General features: G+C 39.8%; 1 protein-coding gene across 5 annotated transcripts in view; it reads right to left on the bottom strand.

The window, feature by feature from the left end:
• Positions 1-19,615, bottom strand: part of LOC111324507 (E3 ubiquitin-protein ligase rnf213-alpha) — a 166,675-nt gene that overhangs the window by 106,939 nt on the left and 40,121 nt on the right. For 3 of the 5 annotated variants that reach the window (XM_088757409.1, XM_088757408.1, XM_088757407.1), the window contains exons 44-78: positions 18,714-18,867; positions 18,332-18,408; positions 17,957-18,125; positions 17,030-17,137; positions 16,635-16,720; positions 15,975-16,163; positions 15,328-15,460; positions 14,915-15,124; positions 14,559-14,695; positions 13,793-14,397; positions 12,861-13,322; positions 12,313-12,485; positions 11,522-11,728; positions 11,149-11,336; positions 10,730-10,838; positions 10,502-10,602; positions 10,074-10,259; positions 9,160-9,408; positions 8,718-8,829; positions 7,915-8,343; positions 7,647-7,766; positions 7,185-7,295; positions 6,237-6,290; positions 5,917-6,120; positions 5,708-5,786; positions 5,574-5,608; positions 5,115-5,212; positions 4,595-4,748; positions 3,860-4,034; positions 3,331-3,431; positions 3,141-3,198; positions 2,226-2,425; positions 1,820-1,961; positions 1,462-1,545; positions 883-1,063 (exon numbers count right to left, since the gene is read on the bottom strand). In XM_088757409.1, the coding sequence (XP_088613535.1) occupies positions 883-1,063; positions 1,462-1,545; positions 1,820-1,961; positions 2,226-2,425; positions 3,141-3,198; positions 3,331-3,431; positions 3,860-4,034; positions 4,595-4,748; positions 5,115-5,212; positions 5,574-5,608; positions 5,708-5,786; positions 5,917-6,120; positions 6,237-6,290; positions 7,185-7,295; positions 7,647-7,766; positions 7,915-8,343; positions 8,718-8,829; positions 9,160-9,408; positions 10,074-10,259; positions 10,502-10,602; positions 10,730-10,838; positions 11,149-11,336; positions 11,522-11,728; positions 12,313-12,485; positions 12,861-13,322; positions 13,793-14,397; positions 14,559-14,695; positions 14,915-15,124; positions 15,328-15,460; positions 15,975-16,163; positions 16,635-16,720; positions 17,030-17,137; positions 17,957-18,125; positions 18,332-18,408; positions 18,714-18,867 (5,880 nt within the window). Of the gene's footprint in view, positions 1-129; positions 338-882; positions 1,064-1,461; positions 1,546-1,819; positions 1,962-2,225; positions 2,426-3,140; positions 3,199-3,330; positions 3,432-3,859; positions 4,035-4,594; positions 4,749-5,114; positions 5,213-5,573; positions 5,609-5,707; positions 5,787-5,916; positions 6,121-6,236; positions 6,291-7,184; positions 7,296-7,646; positions 7,767-7,914; positions 8,344-8,717; positions 8,830-9,159; positions 9,409-10,073; positions 10,260-10,501; positions 10,603-10,729; positions 10,839-11,148; positions 11,337-11,521; positions 11,729-12,312; positions 12,486-12,860; positions 13,323-13,792; positions 14,398-14,558; positions 14,696-14,914; positions 15,125-15,327; positions 15,461-15,974; positions 16,164-16,634; positions 16,721-17,029; positions 17,138-17,956; positions 18,126-18,331; positions 18,409-18,713; positions 18,868-19,615 lie in introns of all 5 variants that reach the window. The other 2 variants (XM_088757410.1, XM_022928086.2) reach the window with 1 other exon arrangement.

Genomic DNA, 19,615 nt, shown 5'->3' with positions numbered 1-19,615 from the left:
TATGATGCTCAAAAACTTAATTTCCTTTAGCATTGAACAAATAACTTTTGTAAAAACTTTGGACAGAAATTGCAAGAAATAGTTTACAAACGTTAGACACAAATACGTTTATTTGAATCTACTTCGTACCTTAAAATCAATAAGTGGTCTTCCCCTAATGAACCTGTCAATCAGCTGTCTTTCAAGGGCTTCCCAGTTGTACTGAACCAATGTTCCCCGACCCACTTCTAAAGAATAATTGCACTGCGCCAAGATAACGGGTAGAAGATCACGTTCGGTGTCGTACGAAATCAGATGTGATCTTGACACGTCTTGCAACTGTATGTGAGGCAGGTCCCTAACATTCACATAAAACAATGACATTATACTTTACAATAACAACATCAAGCGGGTACAAGGATATCCAAAGGTCACACGGAGAGGTTCGCTTTTGAAATGAGTTACTATCAATTCTTCTCTGTATCCTCTTGTGGCTGGTTCACCGAGAACATGATGTTGACCGCTAATCATTTGTTATCATAAAATATTCATATTCATAATTTTTCTTTAAAACGTGACCTTTCGGCTCCCAATCTTAAACCAAACTAGATAAATAGAGAAAGCGCAAGACGAAAAAAGAATTGCAAAACAAACCTGTAAAAAAAGAGAAGTCAAAACGTTAAAATTGGAAAATTGGACGTTTTACATTCGGTTCATTAGTCATATAAAGCGTGAGCGACATTTGAAACTACAAAAGGAAATCTACTATATTGTGGACGTGGCATATCGTTACACTGGAACTTGGAATGAGGTTAAAGCCCTTGTGAGGTCATTCACGGTAATATTAGCAAAGTAACTCTTAGGGTGGATGGAATGAGGAAAAGATTCCTTTGTTGCACTTACTTCACGCTCCCGCCAATCAAGTTTTGATATCTTTCACTGAACTCGTTGTGGAGCGTGGTGAGGAAAAATACCAGAGCCGTGGAACAGATACCCATGCCGGAGGTACTTGGCAGGAGTACAGCAAGTGGACGTGAGTTATCCATAGGCAGGTCACACAAGTCCTTTGGAGGACGAAGACGCCCTGTTTAGGACAATTAATTGTTAAGGAGAGATATACTTAATATGTAGTTACAATCAGAGTCAGTAGTCTGGGACAGTAGCACTTTTAATATCTCTTTTTGCTCCTGTACTTACCCCGTGGTTCTATACTGCACGGGCGAAGTGGGGGGAACAACATGAACTTGAACTAGTTCAATCGTGTTTAAAAAGCGAGTAAAATACCTTAATGAGCACACCATTCATGAATGGTTTGTGTTTTCAAGTTTCAAGTTTATTAGGTCTTCCAAAACAATTACTTACAATAAACATCGCCTACAAATAGCGAGCTAATCTAGGCCAATAACGTAACACCCGATAGGTTTACGATCTGCTTCATTCGTGTGAATACTCGTTTACAAATTGCTGCCAATCTCCACTTACCCTGCTGATCAAGACTAAGCCGCACAAGGTTCCATGCGGCGTTAAAGCTCGCTATCAGTGACGCAAGTTCATCTTTCTCTGTTTCTGTGGAGGAAGACAAAAAGTATAGGGATATTATGTGTGACAAGTTGTGTGTTGTGTGACTTTTTTATAATACTCTATTGTGATTCTGTCAATCACCTTTGTATGCGTCATTGTCCAAGCATGTGCGAGGACCTTGTGTTATTCCAGGAGCAGCATGTAGTTCGGTCGTCCTGGAGCAGTGTGATTTTTAATAAACCGTTTAAACCTTTACTTGCCGTTTCTTACTTTATGTACCAGTAAAACGAAGGAATGAATCACTCGACATTTGACTTACTTGAAAGAATCTTCCGCAGGAATTCTCTTATAGTCATGCGCTGTGCTTCAGTTCTGTCAATTCGACGATGGAATTTGTCCATGAGTAGACGCTGTAGTTTTATAATGTCTGGCAGAAAACAGAGGGCACGGAGTTTGTGTTCCTATAGATAAACAAGAAACAAATGTAAAAGGCAAAACGAATGGCAATTGATGGATGACATCTATCCATCCATCCATCCATGGTGCTGGTCTTTTCCTGATAGCTCGTACCCTAAGTTTGAGGAGAGGTTTCAGTTCAACACAGTCTCAGTTTAAACCATAATTTACAGCGAATTGCGAACTTTATAAGCGCAAACGGTACACAGAAAGCAAATATACCAATAGATGTCAAAAATAGTAAGCGATTGTAATTTAAGAAGATTTACCTGCCGTAAAAACTCCGCCAACACTTTGTTCCTGTCAGGATCAGTGGACAATACTTCTTGTTGAAATGTGTGAGCAAAGTGATCCAGAGTCACCTGAGTCCGGTATCTCCATAGAGCCGGGCAAGTGGGAGGGATACCACCAGTCAGATCTTCAGCAGGCACGTCTATCTCAAACAGCTGACGCATTAGGGGATTATTACCTGCGGAAGAATTAAGAGCTATCAGTTTGATATTTTTTCTTACAAAAATGTATTTCCACCCTTTAAACTTGCACTTGTCGATTCTCCATCTTGTTTACAAGCATTTCATTTAAAGCGAGTTGCAACAATTGGCAGAGGCCTGGATCGAGAGACTATAGACTCTCAGCAGTTTATAATCTCTTCGCCTAGACACAAAAATCTCGAAAAAACGGCCTCAAAATCTATCCGGAAATTCTCCAAAAATGTCTTTAAATCTCATTTTATTTTCAAGAATTTCAACAGTTTTCCAAAAAATCCCGATTTGTCTCAAATTTTGTTTTCCAAATAATCACATACTTTTCATAAAATGTGAGATTCCTGTGGTGAAATTGCATAGAAGCACCTTCAAACTGATTCAAAATGATCGTTTATTTACTGGACTATGTAAGTGGTTTGTCTCCTTATATATTTCTCCTTCAAACAAACAATGATGACAATAAAGAGTTAGCAAAGTAAGTTCTACAAACCATGTAACCACGTAAAGCTGTATTTTTCTGAACATTTTCGTCTAAAATTCATTAACTGTTCAAAAAATCTTCAAATTTTTAATCTTTCAAATTTTCTAAAAATCCTGTTTGACTCTTATAATACTAACAAATATTTAGTACTAAATTGGCAGTACATTAAGCCCACAGTTAAATAAGATGATGGCTTTTCCAACTGGAGAGGAACTCACCAAGCCGCTTGTCATCAACCAACATTTGTAAGCACCGTTGAATTTTCTCCTCAAGGCTCTGAAAGATAGGAAAAGGAAATCGGTGACATAACCAAAAGAAACAGTAAAACCTTAAAAAGTAAAATAAAAGGAAATCGGTGACATAACAAACAGAAACAGCAGAACCTAAGCTCAAAAAAATCTGACATACCGTTAACACTGGAGTCACAACAGTAGCGCTGAAATCTGCTTCCCATTGTCTCCGAGACTCTTTTAATCTCAGGTCATAAAGAAAGTTTGTGGCCTGTTGCGCTAAAACGTTTCAAATCTCATTAGATTATAAATAAAACTGCTTCAACGGCTTTTTATCTATTCGTCTAACTGAGGTCAAATATTTAAACTAATGGCATACCCGTGTGATCGGCTATCCATAAATAACAATGTATTATAGAATGTATATAAAATTTAAAACAATAAACAATCTCCTCGTATCAGGGCCATGATACGCACGGAGACCAACTTAAGTTGTATCAATTCTCTAGCTTCTGTTTTTCTATGTAGCGAAAAATTGGGAGCCAGCAGTTGCTAGAACAATGTTTAAGGCTACCTTCATGCGACAGTAAACCGTGCCTCGTTAAACAAACACAGCTTCTGGTTAGGATTGGCAAATTCCCGAGTTATTTTTCGTCATTCTTCGAAAACGTGAAGTGCTATGATATCGAAGATTCTTAGAGGCTTACCACTATTGACATGCGCAGTCATCTGTGCTAGGACCATGTGGATACAAAGCACCGTATCGTCCACACTCCTCCCCAGGCTTTTGGCGAGAACTTCAAGGTCCAACCGAAGGTGATCCCACAAAAAACGTGTTAATGCCGCTGGTGGAATTCTGGGATTGATGAGATCGGAAATATTCTATGCAAAGAAAAAAAAAACAAGACGAAATTTAACGAGCCTCACAAAATTCACCCACTTAGGCCTTTTTCAATGTGTACAAAAAAATTTCATTCATGATTCGAGGGCCATCAAAATGTATAGAGAGGCAGAACTTATTCATATTTTTTTAGTTTAAGCATAGATTACTTCTGTTTTATCAACGTACCTTAGGCACCGAGACTTACCTCAAAAAATTTCTCCGACTAATTTGCCGTTTAATACCTCCTAATTTATCCCTCTAAGTGATCCATTTATGATCACAACAAAACTGAGGTCAAAAGCAGAGGAGCACAAAAGCAAGAACAACATAATCTACCAGGAATTCAGAGACACTTAAAAAAGTTACAACTTCCTTTAATCTTCTGAGATAATTGTTGTTACCAAAAGAACGAACCAAAGGAAGAGAGTGGGATGTGATGTCTCCCAGAGTAACATACTTACAAGTTCTAGATTCACATTTTCACCTTTACTAGTTTTTCCATAGGAAAAAGGTTATTTAATGATCAAAATATAATCAAAGGGATAAAGGAACAGCGCACCTCTACATGCCGGTGGGCTCCTTCAATCATGGCACAGTGCACAAGAATCCGCGTGATTCCGACGACTACAGGCGACAAGTTCCTTTCAGGGGCAAGACTTCTGGACCTAGTATTAGCATGGCCAAGCACGTGGCCCGTCATCGTTCGGTCACCCCTACAAATAAAAGACAAGGTTTACATTTGAAAACTTAGGGGACATTTATTGTATTAAGCAAAATGTCTAAAATGGAAAGACTTCCGGGAAAGTACACGGTAATGTTACCAATAAGCAAAAGAAAGGAGTTATACGACTCATCCAGCGGAAATAAAATTACCGTCGTAGGTACACCCAAGTCATCAGTGGTTGCGCGTGTTAGTTAAGCGCAATTTGGGTACCATTACGGAAATTTATAAAACCATTAGTGTCGAGGAAGCGGCTAAAAACCTTTCCAAATCAACGCTCTATACGGCATACAGTATTTGATGTATTGACCTAAGTAACGGAACGGTTATCGATATCAAATAAAGCGCTACTCCATACCTCTGCGCAATAGTATTTCCTTGTGAGAGTCGATATCCGGATCCCCCTATTTGGACCTTGCATTCAGGGCAAACCTTCACCTCCACGGGGCGACCACACTGCAAAAAAAAAGCGCAATACCAACCCGAGGATGATGTTACCAGCCATACGGCCGGGGATAGAGGAAGCGATTCCGGCAATGTCTGCTTCACCTTTGAAGACACTAAGCCGCGAACTTTCCTCGCCTACAGACTTTTCAAAGGACAAAAAACTTATTGGTAAAGTATAGGTGGGGTACTACTGATATCATCGATGTTTACAGCCACCATTAAAACTAAATAACTAGTGCCTTAGGCCAACGTGCTTACGTTGCTTTGATTACAATTTAGTTATTTGCAGAACGATACTGTTTACACTGATTTAAACTTGAATTACGCCAGTAGAGGCCAGTCATGCACTGTGTTAAGAGGTGATACTTACATCTCCGATGTAGTAGGGATGTCCTCTTGGGCATTCTGCGAAAGGATAAGAATGTTTCCCGTTAACATGAAAAGGGACTATGCGCCACCTGACCAAAATTAAGCTGGTGAAGATAGATAGCTTGAGCTACTTACGATACCAGCTCCCAGTGTCACGCATTCCCGCCATTGCTTCTTGAAGGTTGTCGTCTGGCATTGTGGGCAAATAAGCGTTCTGAGACACAAACGAAAGCAACTTTATCAAAAGAAAACACTTCGCGAAATTGTTTTCAATTTAGAAAGTTCTGGAAAACAGTGAATATAAGCAAGACTTGGATTGGCTTCCTTATTGATCTAAAGCATACCATCAAAGCTGCAGGATTGTCCATGAGTTGACGCAGTGGTTCGCAAAGAGTTATTTGATTAGTAGACTGTAGCACGGCAGTGGTATGAATGACAATTTCCGCCAAACTTTGGTCCAAAGCCGGTCGACCAGGGGCCACTCGGACGCCAGGAAATCCAACATCACCTTGGGTGTTGTTTAGAAGCTGAATGGCAAACTGTTGGGCCTACAAAGAACGAAAGTTAGTGAAGTAAAGAAACTGGATACCAAGTGGAGGTAAAGAGTCCACAAGAAAAAGTCAAAAGGAAGAAGTCAGAAACTGCATGCTCTATTTTAACTCACCCTGGCAGAAAGCGGGGCGCCTTCACTTAGAAATTCCAGAAAACACTGGTGAGCCTGAAAAAGCAAATCATTTGATAAGCTACTAGGGACTACTGTTTAATCTTGTCGTGGTGATAAATTTAAAACCACAGCCAGCAGCCATACAACAAGTAAGACCTGCAACAGATTTCCCACACGTTTCTTTATTAAGTGAGATTTCAACCTTCACCGAAAGACAGGAACCAGGACATGTATTTATTTCTTTGCTGTTTACATGTATATACACCTCTTTCCGAACAAAATCAAGCTTGCCAACAATACTCATTATTATATAGCTGGCAGCGCCCGTGGGCGCTATGAAGTGAATCCTGTATTCTGATTGGCTACCCGAGCGGACAAGATGGGCCCACCTTGTCCGCTAGGGATTGCCCGCTTCTATCCCGTACAAGAAAAAAAGTGCGTGGAGTGGACTTACAAAGTTCGTAACTTTTGGCCACAGTCAGCGGTGAAGTCGCAAAAAGCGGCAGAATCCAGTCAAAACAAAGAAAACATGGACGACCTTGGATTTATTGTACAAACACAGTTGGCTCCAGTTCTTTCCCAGCTCTCTCTTATGAAAGCGAAATATTTTGGCTATAAACTAAATTCTTAATTGACCAAACTTGTTTAGTCAAGATGGTTGGATATTGGCCTTGTCTTTTTGTTTTGCGTTTTTATGGACCGAGACGAAGTCGTGGTCCATACAAACACAAAAAACCTCACGCTTGGTCCATGACACACATATATATCGACATGTATGACTGTGAACTGCCTGTGTAATATGGTGCGAAGTCTGTTGATGTTTGGCCGGCTGATCTGATAAACATTATAAGCGCACCTTAACGAACAGCAACAGACCTCCTTTCAGTGGTTTACAAAGACAGTTAAGTCTGCGCCATGGATATACAAAAAGGATTGTTAGTTTCTTACTTTTGGGGAAAGTTGTCGTTGAGTGGAGGTGAAACCATAACAAGTGGTCACTTCGCGATATTCAGATAACAAAATCATGACATCCCTCACTACAGGTGGCAAGACGATGTTCTGCAAACAATACATGAAAGATAAATTTCATCGCTAAAAAAGACAACATATACTTCTACGTTATAACATCTTTTAAACTAGCTCGATGCACGCCATTTCGAAACCACCTTTCTCTGCGAGTGAGTTGTGTGGCCTTCGTTTTCTTCAGTGGTAGCCTTCCCTCAGTACATCACCATTACACTCTAGAGAAATGCGATGGACAATCAACATTTGGGTTGTAACTACACGACCTCGTTTAACGCAGTAAGAGAATCAAAACTAGTGCTTTAAGCTTTCGGAACGGAGTTTGAGACTACAGCAATCTACAGTGCGGATATGAACAGCTCTAAGCTGTTCCTTACGGTTTCGTACCTGGAGCGCGCTATTCAACTCCTTGTGTGTACCACTCAGCACAGTCTCAGCCATAGCTTCTCTGATGTTTTTGTACTCTTCCCCGTAAATAATAAATCTATCAGGAACAATATCCTCTTGCTAAAAAAGACAAAAGCGGAGAAAATGAATGAAAGCGGGCACTGAGCTTACTTCAATGGGTAAAAAGAAACTTGTAGTTTAAAAGAGATATAAAACTAAAATAAGAGGTGAAGGCATTAACCAATTCAAGTTCTTCACGCATTTTTACCTGTTTGTCTCTACTCTCTTGAGGTAAAATCCACTCAGTCTCCTTTTTGCCACACAAGATGTTGATCGACTCTACACCAAACCTCCTCGCTAGCTGTCTCAGGAGGTACAGTCGGGGAATATGGCTCAGACTCTTGTAGCACATTCTCCTTGCTCCTTCAAAAAGGCTTTGTAATTCTATTTGTACCGGCAGTTCATTCCATGGAGCATCTTTTTCTGTGACACTTTTGTACATAAACTCAGCAACTGATGCTAAAGCATAGCGTGCTTTAGCAACGGCTTCTAAAACATTTACATCAAGATCTCGAGTGTGTTGCTGTAGCGAGTTGGAGATAAGCAAAGGAGTACATTCATCGAGGAGTTGCTGAGCAAGTTTGATCATAACAAGCAAATTGTCTGAGGCCTTAGAATACAAGCTGATCAGGGAGTCCTGCAAATAGAGTGAAGGAAAAGTAGTGAGAAACGTCTTCAGATCGACTTTTCATTCAGTAGTGGACAGAGTATCACTCTGTCTTTTGAAACGATAGTTATTTTAGGTGAAAGCTATTTGTATAGTATAGTTATCCATGACAAGGAAAATATTTTCCTAATAAAATTTGGTTTATAAATATGATTCCTTGTGACGATCAGTCGCTAACACAAAAAAGGAATAATCAAACGACAAATACAGCACTGAATACTGCTCTACATTAATCTTTTATGGTCAGAACTAGATTAAAGGCTAGTGCTGATCGACTAAAGGGCCCGTTCCGCAAACTATACCAGTACTGCGTATTTCAAAGAAATTGTAATTTCATAGCTCACCTCCCAACAGTGCACAAAAAGTTGACAGACTTGTAACAAATGACCTGTTTCTGGTCTCAGTTCTCGAGCGCTGGACAAGTAGTGTGACAAATGCGCTTTTACTTCTTTGTCGCTGAAAAAAGATATATATATATATATATATAAATGAGCTACGATAAAGGAAAAGGAAACCACGATTTTAGAAAACGAACAAGAGCTGATATTACATTCCTTTTGGAAGATTTAAGTGTATGCTTCATTCAAAGAGTGAAGTTAATTGCTCTAAAGACAAAAGGTTTCGAACCGCGAGGTTAATAGAAAAATTAAGGAGAGAATAGTGATTTTCGGCTGGTGCAATAACTGAGGAATTTGTCAACCTACGATTGTAGGGCAGGTCATTGGTTTTATTACCTTAATCTCCCCAAACCAAATACGTATTGCCATTATTACCAGCTTTACATACCCTTTTCTCAGGAGTTGTTGTAGCAGAAACGATCTAACTACAGGTGTTGCATCAATGCCATGTTCCGGAAAAGGAGAAAAGTCCTTGGTCTTTGAACTGGCTTCAATCACATAACTCATGAACATTGCAAACAGTTCAGGATCCATAACACCTTCATCGTACTTTGAGCCAAAACAGAACAATGAGACGAGCTCCATGAAAAAGGAGTTGCACCGACGACGGAAATCGAAGTGTTCACGAACAGCTTTCCTGAAAATACAATTGTACACCCAACTCAGTCAATGAATGGTTCTTAAAACAAGGACACACATTGTACAAAGCGGTTATATTTATCTTCAATGACCTTTATGTCATTGCCACGGTGTATGGGAAATGAAGATAAGTTTACACAGAAGAAAGCACAACTCATAGTTTTCTTCTTGTCAAGTGTATTATTAATCTCACCCATAGCGCCATTGGTGAGGAACTTAGACGTAAGCTCACATTCCAAATTCTTTACGAAATAAACGACATTTAATTTTTTTTTTATCAGTTCGATTTTTCCTTGATTGATAGCAAACTTTTTAGCCGAGTGTTGAAAGTAATCTGGAATAGCGTGATTTCGCTGAACTAAGCTTTTCGATGAATCTATAAAATTAGTTCCAAGCAGATGAAATCACGACTTGGTCACGCGCGTTTACCCCTTGAATATGGTTGTTTCCATGTAGGCGAAACTGTTGTATAGGTTATTTGACTGTTGTATGATTGCTTTGACTTTGGATTTACAAAATTAAATTAAACGCGCTTTAAAACGTAGGTAACCATTATTTCCACAAATAGTCGTATCAGGTAGGGTCTCTTACACAAAATAAACGTATTTACGATGGCTCTCTGTGCGAGCTTTGGCTTCCTGGGCTTTAATAAATACGCTGTACCTTATCAATTTGGTGGGTAAGATCTTGAAGTCATCCGGTACGTCTCCCTTGCAATACGGACACGTTCTTTCCCTTTCAATCCAGTTACTGACACAAACAAGGCAAATAACGTGACCACAGGGCATTTTAACAGGATCCTTCTGAGCCAGACCATCCAGACACACAGGACAGGTGTTCACACCATAACTGTGGGGCAGAAGAAAAGTTGCTTTAAGGCTACGTCGAAACTATCCATGTGTAAGTTTACAGACGCATGGGACCATGATAAACATTGGAAGGAGAGGTTCATTTTCATCGACGTGAATTAAGAACCTTATCAACACACTTTTTGATAAACATCAGTAATACTACTGCCTTTTTGAAAGCACAGTGACAAAAGGTCCAAATTTTGGCCAACTATCCTAACCTTTCTACTGCCATCTCCTTACCTGGTATAACGTTTACTGACAGCCTCACTGCAATCCACGAGAAACTTTTCAATAACTCGCATTGTTTGTGGCTTTGTAAAGTCTGTCTCATCACCTAATGCCTGTTAAAAAGGTTATTTTATGAGCTAAGAGCCAATGGTAGCGCTAATTTTCAATCTTAAGTCAAAGCACTAAGAACACAACACACTGTTATGCTGTTCAGATACAAGTAAAGCTATTTAAACCCACCTTCCACAATTTGAAAACATTTTTTACATCTGCTGGGTGGCATGCAATTGTGCCAGGGCAGGTATGTTCAATAAACAATCGCACAGCACTTACTCTCTGCCACGTTGACCTGACACGGAAAGTTCAAGAAAAGAAAAAAAATTGATATTAAAACAATAATATTCTTACCTGTTACGTTTAGATTCAAGTTCTAAAAAGTGATCTTGACTGCTGTTATAATTTCTTTTAAATGTACATCAGGTAAGAGGTTAAGAGAGCCAAAAGCAAAGTGAATTCCATTAAATTGAAACAAAAACTAATATGTGTTCGTCTATCTAACAATAAAGTGCTTTTCTCTCAACTCTAAAATTTTTTGTAAATATCATCCAATCAATTGTCTGTTCAGAACATATTTCAGAATAGGTACCTCACCCACATACCTGCAACTACGTAAAATGTGGTTTACTTTACGGCCATACGTTGAAAGATTACTGATCATGTTTTCAGCACTTGTTCTAATATTCAACACCCTGTTACACCATACTAAACGAGTCTGTGGATCGTCAAACTCTTCAGCACCAGGTTTAAGTTTGGACAGGCAAATCTCTAGGGCGACGGCATCCAGAACCTTGAAGATTTCATTGCATCGTGTCAATCTTACTGCTGTACTGTTTTTATTCATAATTCAAAACAATAAGCGCGTAAAAGATTTTAAAGCGTCAGAGGCTAAAAGTAACAAGTTTATTTCACTACTCTAATTCTCGGGAAATTATCGATGGAAGAATGACTTTTCAATGTAAAAAACAAGCTTACCATCTCCGTTTCGTTTGGAGGAATAACTTCCCGAAGTCTGGTTACAATATCTGGTTGAGCCTGTACCAGTTGGCAGAAGTTCACCAAACGTTTCTCGATGCGACCATAAGCCACGTGGATGAAGGAGATGGTTAGAGTGAATTCCTCGACCGAACTTGTCTCATCATGCAACTCGCGAGCGGCTGTGACAATAGCTTGACTAATCAGCTGTTGAGTAACGAACAAGAATGACTATGAATTCTGAACGAATATACAAAGAAAATCTTCCTAGTCGGTTCTATGGTGGTAATTTGCCGCCTAGTGATGGGTCGACAACATTAATTCAAATCGCCACAGATTCAAGATAATGTAGAAGCTGGACCGATTGTCTCAAGTTCACCCCATTTTCTCAGTACACAGGTGAATTTAGTAAATTAATCCCATCTGTGGCATAGTATGTTAGGCCTAGTAAAAGACAATTGAGTTCCCAACATGAGTCAAACCAGGCGAGATAGGCTATAAGCAAGGTTCACAAGTGCTTCACACCCTTTATAAGGTGAACAGAAAGGTGGCGTAAAAAACTATACACAAATGGTCCACTCTGGGTAGAGGATCTTTCGGACTTTCTGGGCGAAACTGGTTTAAATTCTTGTAAGAGTTTGCATTTTCTTTTCAAGTAGGACAGCAGCCTCGTTCTGCCACTGACAGGATGTATACCGTGCATAATTCCTATGTTCTTGCTACGATAAAACCGGATCTGGATTACGTAAGAGATTAGAGAAGGCAGTCTGCTTGTTTTTATGATAACCTACCTGTTCCTCTCCAGGAACTGTCGGCTTGTGGACCATGTGAACGAAGTCGTGAAGGTAGCGCATCACTGCGGCTTCCTCGTAGCCTTCATATTCAGTCTCTTCGAGTACCCTTCCGATTTTCGAAGCTGTCACAAGGTCGCACAAACACTGCTGAACTGGGGTGTTTGTTCTCGCTTGAAAAAGAATGAAACAGCAATGGGTTCCCGAAGAACTTGTCACGTACGTTTAAATGGCGAACGAAAGATATTTATTTGTGACTTTGTCACACGTTTTCCCGCTTTGTCATTAAACTACGCCAATGCCAGGTAAATCAAGACATACGTAATACTGTTTGGAAGAGAAACAATTCAGTGGGTCAAAGTATCTAAACAATTAGAACTCGCCACTTAATTTTCATTTCCGTGCGTGCAAATTTTGTTTGAACTCTGTACTTAACAATCGTCAGCGTTTAGTGTGCTATGAAAGTATAACGTACATTATTGTGTTTTATCGTTATAATTAGAATGAAACTACCTCATGGGTACGCTGAAAATTAATGAAATGGTCACCTGCAATACTACAGGCCTCTTTCCACATGGCATCAATTCTCCCCTTAATCAGCCAGGAGAATGGAAACTGCAATTCAAAATCTTGTCTTTCACGCGCAGAAGTCATCACTGGCACACGCTCCCTTATGACACCACTTTCTAGGGACAGAAAGCTTTCGTACTGAAGTTCAACCATATCTTGGAAAAGTGATATCCAAAGGCGTGACAACCAGGTACCTTCATCCGTCACAAGTTCCAAGTTAGAATCGCGGTCCACAAGGGCTATAACCTCAGAAAGAATTGGTATTACTGACGAATACACTCTCTGCCACAGTGCTTTTCTGAATGTTCCATTTTCTTGGATCCCGGTACCACTCAAGGCTTCTGAACGTAACCAGTCAATGGCTTTCGTCCCAGCCCGCTCATCTTTTTCTTGGAGAAGTTTGTGAATTCGCCGAGACAAGACGGTAGCAAATGACAAATCTGACAAAAAAAGATGAACTCTAGTTGGTAACCTTTAAAACCAAGCGAACCCTTATACAATTCGACATCTTTCATTCAACTGGCAAATAGTTAGTTCTTGCCGGACACCGTAAAAAGTTAAGTTCACTTAAGCAGGGCTCTTAAGCTGCTTTAGTGAACTTCAAGGCTTGGACCCTGCCTATTGCTCGCAAATGGATTATTTTACGCCAAACCGATCAGTCTAGTCATCTCCACCACATTTAATAAGAACATTTTATCTAGACGTCCAGCCACTCAAAGCCGACATCATTTGAACAAGAAAAGGGAGATCCAAAACATTTAGACAGATCAGAGGCGCTTAAAGGAAAGAAAACTGCTTCTCACATTAAAGAGCTTAGATAATGGAGATGCCTATAAAAACAACACGTTTGAGTTTGGAAGGACGCTAAACCATATCCTCAGCAACGGGAAAAGTGTACTTTTATAATTACCAGTCGCACTGGATCTGCAGTCCGGTAGAAGACTCAACATCAGTTCAATCCGGCGTGTCGACCGTGGTGGACGCCAGGACTCTTCGTTAAGTCTTGCAACAGCAGCTTGAACACAGCTCCTCAGAAGACTGACGATATCTACTTTATCCAAAGTGGCATCACTCCCAAAAACATCCTTCGACGCTTCCATGTCGATATCGGCCTCTGTTTCCTCTTCCTCTTCGACTTGCATATCATCAGCAAGTGTGACGGTCGGTGCGACGTCAAACAAGTTACTGATTGACCGGTCCACCATGAACTGAATGGCTGGTATTTGACCTGTTGGTGGGCGAAGTTCATCGATGTGGACAGATATCCAGCGTCCTCCTTGAAAACCAGCGAACGTTGGACAACCTCCAACAAGACGAGGCAGTTGAATGATGAGGACAATATGCACGAAGGACGAGGGGGCATGCCCAACGCTTTCTAAGAAATCTTGTTCCACTGTGGTTCTTTGTTCGACCAGCAAGTGACGAGCACAGGGTATCAATTTACTATTCACATCTCCGGCATCACACTGGACAATAAGCAATCCCTCTCTTCCACCCAGTTTCGCAAAAAACTCCCTGCAAACACGAGTTGATATTCATTTAGTTTACAAACGGAAAGAAAGTTGAAAGTCTACTACTTTTTACAACTTCATCGCAATGCTAAAAAAGGAAGTTTCATTTCACTACTGAAAGAAGAAGGTATCAAACAAATATTTAGTATTTGATAAACCACTCACCTTAGAGACGAGCAGAACTGTTGCTCAGTTTGGAATTGCTGCAAACTCAGGCATGAGACATTTGACAACGACATGGAGGTAGCAGCTGAAATATCTTTCAAATCATTCGATGATAGCAACCTGGCATGGGTCGTCACCTACAAATAATTAGGAAAATCTGAATAAGTATAGCTTATCTCAGAAGTACTAAGTATATGTCACAAGATTTGCAACTACATACACAGAACATATCCCCGAACAATTACAGATAAACACATCAGGAACAGACTCATACATTATAATTTAAGTAAGACGAAAGCTAAGAGAATGTATGCAACTTCAATAATACCTAAGTATACATGCCAAACCACACTCACTTGAATCAAAGCTCCCTCAGGCTGGCCCGATTTCCTTTCTTCTGTTGCTAACACATTTTGAAGGAAAGCTGTCAAACTTGAATGTTCCTGGATTGTAAAGTAAATCTCCCATAGGTGGTCTGCTTGGGTAGCAAGCTTCGTATGGACCAACCTAGCCACAGCATCAGGTGTGGCGCACTGCATCAGCAATTCCTGGGAGTCCTTCAAAACCTTTAAACGTCGAATGCAAAAAAAAAAGGATTCGAATAAAAAGACCACTTGACATGACAAAGTAAATACACGTGCTTTTTACATCTGCTGTTACAGGTAGTAAAAACAGACAAAGTGATAAAAACAACGGAGCATATTCATGCCAACAGGATTTCGTCAAGGCATTACCAACAATGTCGATAAATGAATTCTTCGTAACGCACCTTTTCCGAAAAATTCTTGTCCTTGAAACGATAGTGCAGCTCTTCCTCGTCTAAGTCACAGCATACTTGTAGCACTGCTGATGCTGCAGTATCATCGTGGTAACCAACAAATGCATCGCCTGGCAAATATTTCCTTCAGGGGAAAAAGTCAAATATTCACCATCAGTGATCTAAGCAAACTCAAACAGCAGAATAATAATGCGTGAACATCGGTTTTTAGCAAGAAAGGACTGCACTTAAAAATTACCCATTCTCGATAATAAAACAGACGTCCTAAATTGCATTTTTTCCTTGAAGTCCTCTGAAATAAAAATCTTTGCAACATTTCACCGACGATTCTCCGACGTTATTTCTTATTCTTTGCTGGAAATCGGTGAGTAATTGATCAAACAGGAGAAATAAATAATTGGTCACGAGTTATTCATTAAGGGGTAAATGATGATGACGTAGCTGGCGGCATAAAGACAAAGCGCCATTATTTTCGAGCTAATCACGCATGGACATTGTTCTGCCAGGATTTCTATTACGAAACTTAAGTCTACTATGAAGTAATCTTGATTCTATGAGAAATGAGAGTGTTAATACTGAAATCCCACTCATGCTTGGGAATATGAAAGAGTTGAACTTTCAGCAGATTCATTACATACCTCATCTGTTGATGTCGTGGAATGTTAACGAGAGAAAATCTGTTTACCCAATCATTGAGTCGATCTACAACAGCCTTTTGCGCAGGACTGAGACTTGCTGACGTCACAAGGTAATGCTTCTCCAGGCGATTGATGAGGGGTATTGGAAACTTACTGTAAACGACATCTTTTTCAGCAATGACAACCAGCCTATCCGTGAAGATTTATTGTTGAAAAAGATGTATTACAGTTACACTCTAACATACAGCTAAATAGAGGGAACAAATTGGATTTTCTTTCTAGACTTCTCCTTCTAGGATATAAGGTAAAGAACCAGAGGAAAGTGCTCTAAAGTGAATGCTAGCCTTCAAAAAAGAGTTTTGGTGCGTATTGAAGCAGCTGAGACCCGTATCTCGAAAGTCCTGGTAACTCAATGGGCCCGAAGGCATATTTTAAAAGGAAAAATTGATGAATAGAGAGGCAGATTCTGGCGGCTTAACCAATGAGTTCATTTGGTTTCTTTAGCTAATAGTTCTGTTGCACAATTCTCAAAACCTTTGAAACCCCCATCTTGAATGAAAACAGAACAGCTTTACAAGCCCGTTAAATTACCGGGACCTTCGAGAAGTGGGCACCAGGTCTTGCAGATTATTATCGAACAGATTCCGTGTGTATAATTACCTGAAATTATTGTGGACACGGCACTTGACGCGGTGACTTCCTAATCCCAGGTCAACGAATTTCTGATCTCCACAATACACATAGTACTGAGTGATAAGATTAGAAAACATTAACAAAAACATGACAACGACAATGAGAGCAAAACGACTAAAACGAGAGGGCTACCAATGCGCGCAGTTTCTGGTAAAAATAAAACGTAACGGAAAAAAACAAGGAGAAGGAATTATGGCTAAGAAATGATCCATTATAAGATAATGTAAACCTGCCTGGATTTCTTATTGCTTGCTTTAGGATACAATGTCCTATTCGCTACAAAGCTTTCTTTAACATCTCAAGAACGTGTTATACTTTGACGTGGGAATTATGTGAAAGGAGACCTATTCTCAAATCCATACCTGATTCAAAGCATCATAGAGACTCTCGTAGAGGCTTTCTAAATTCAGAAGGATTACTGTCCGTCCTGTCTCCATGCATACTTTAATTCGATTTATGTCTCGGCAAACCTGTAAATATATGCAATAGAAAAGGGTCGTAAATTCAAACCACAATTCAATTCATGATCCCCAATTTAAGCCCCAACAGAACAGCGTGTTCACTATGGTTTTGGTTGGACGGTCTAATCGACCAGTTTGATGTTTCCGTGTCAATTCAGACGTTGTACAAATAGGCTCCACTGGTCATAGGTTTAATTGATCGTTGACTACTTGTACGAAACATAATTATCGCATAACTCCCCCTGGTCCTGCTTTCATTAAAACGATCAAAATGACTAAATTTGACGATTCTGTTCGTGTTTATTCGTTATTATCTAGACATACTAATGGAACGAATAGCTCCTCTTTTACCCTAACAATACATATTTAGTCAATCCGTTCATGCAAGTCGCGATTATAGCCGTCATAAACACCAAAGATTACAGCCAAAGATTACAATTTATATTATTTTTAAACTCTGTAGTTTATATTCATATATTTTTCTCGGCATATTTGCAATCTCTATTGCTAGAGGCCTAACAAGCCTCATTTTCATCCGAGTTTAAATAAAGTCATCATCGTCATCATCATCATCACAGCCTTATCCTTTGAAAATGATTTCAAAAGTTTCATGGGGGCATCCTCTTGACAAGCTGAAATCAACCTTTTGGCAAATCAATCATCAAGGTCAACGCGCCTTACTAATGTGGAGTAACTGCAATTCCTTATACCACCTTACATGGTGGTCAAATTTGATGTGAATTACGTTATGTAATACGAACTGAAATAAGTCCGTCTACTGTCTATAATCTGTACTGACTGCTTGAGAGGCTAACAGAGTGTAGGTACCTGTGTATACTCCTGATCCTTCGGAAAGCTGCTCCCAAAAATTACGACGGGTTCGTCAACAGTTCGAGATTCATCACCAATTTGAGGTTCGTCATCAATTCGAAGTAATTCTTTCAAAATCGGCAGAGCGGCATAATTCTCTGTCAGTACCAGTAGGTATCGACTCTCTCTGTTTAAACCAAAAACAAATTACGCCTTTGAACAAGAAGTGCTCTAATTATTACATTTTGGAATTGAATAGACTTTGAAAGTGCTATCGGTTTTATTAATACTTTACCTTTATAGACCTTTACATTTATATAACGATAGATAGCAGGACCAAGAAACTGAACCCTGAGTAGTGACGACTAAGAGAACAATAAACTAATTTCTCACCCTTTAGTGTTCTTTTGATCTTTAAGGCTGGCCTTGATCAGATTCACTGCAGACGACGGACCTTCATTTTGCTCCATCTTCAAGAAACGAGAGGTAGATATGCATACATGAGTTTCATAGTTTCGTTTTAAGGTAAACGACTGAAGTGAAAAGGGCAGGGCTTGGCTTCAACAGCGATAACACCGAAACCTTGGTTCGTTGAAAACGCATGTGACATACGCATTCAAGTCAATATCTTTAACCTCTTCAGAGGCGTTAAGCCAACAAACAATCGCTACAACCAAATTGCTTTAACAATGAAATATACGGATGATTTACAAAAAAACAAACCAGTCGGTAAAGGTAAACTAGAACTTAAAAAAAAGACCTGTAAAATACATACCATGCGGCTTCCACCCAAAGCAGAATGTTTGAACATTTCCACTGGTTTAATCTCATCCAGTCCTCCAAAGTTTCTTCTAATGGCATGTTCTACCTCAGGCCAACGTGGCTCACGACGTTGCTCCTCAGCAATTTTGTACACCATCTTCACAAGGCTTGGGGTAACAAGAAAAATATACTTAGATCCCACAGGGATCAACGAACGCTTTTCATTCCACTAATTTATTCGTGTTTTTCTCGTTGCCATGTTCCCACCAATAACGTAGCTCCATTTTCTGCCTTCAAAAGCACTCACAACCCACAATTCCTCTATTCGCTCCGAAGAAGGGCTAACGCTCGAAACGTCAGCTTTTGTAATCGTTACGGTGGTCAATTTACCATTTCAACTTTGTTGATATATCCAAATTATTTCGTTACTCCCACCGACGCAGCCCCAAACAGTTTCTTTCGAAACTATCAGCCTTTATTCATTTATACTTAGATCCGTTCGCTGCTAAAACTTGATAGACACCGCAAGTAACGAAATTTGGCTCTGAACCTCAGACTTCGAAAGTTATTGAAATGCGTCGTAAGGAGAAAATATAAGTTAATTACTTCTAAAAGTTAGAGTTGAATGCAATACTTCACCTAGGAATTTCACTGAGGAATCTTCCTTACCATCAAATTTTCTTACAGGGAGAAATCTGAAATATCGTTGGTAGAGCAGCCAAAAGGTGCATGGAAGTAATTTAAAAATGCGTGAACTTAGCGATTAATACAAGACATTATTTCAATACAAAGGCAAGGATAACAAGGTAAGTCGAGGGTCCCAGCGCAGCTAACCCCATTTATTGTAAAGAGAGTGGAAAAATAAGGTTGCATGCAAGAGGCTCCAACTGAGGAACCTGTCTCTGGAAAGTCCTG

Source organism: Stylophora pistillata, chromosome 4, assembly GCF_964205215.1.
Source record: "Stylophora pistillata chromosome 4, jaStyPist1.2, whole genome shotgun sequence".
In the NCBI taxonomy this organism is placed as follows: Eukaryota; Metazoa; Cnidaria; class Anthozoa; order Scleractinia; family Pocilloporidae; genus Stylophora; species Stylophora pistillata.
Note: the sequence above shows the minus strand (reverse complement) of the source record. Positions and strands in the feature narration are given on the sequence as shown.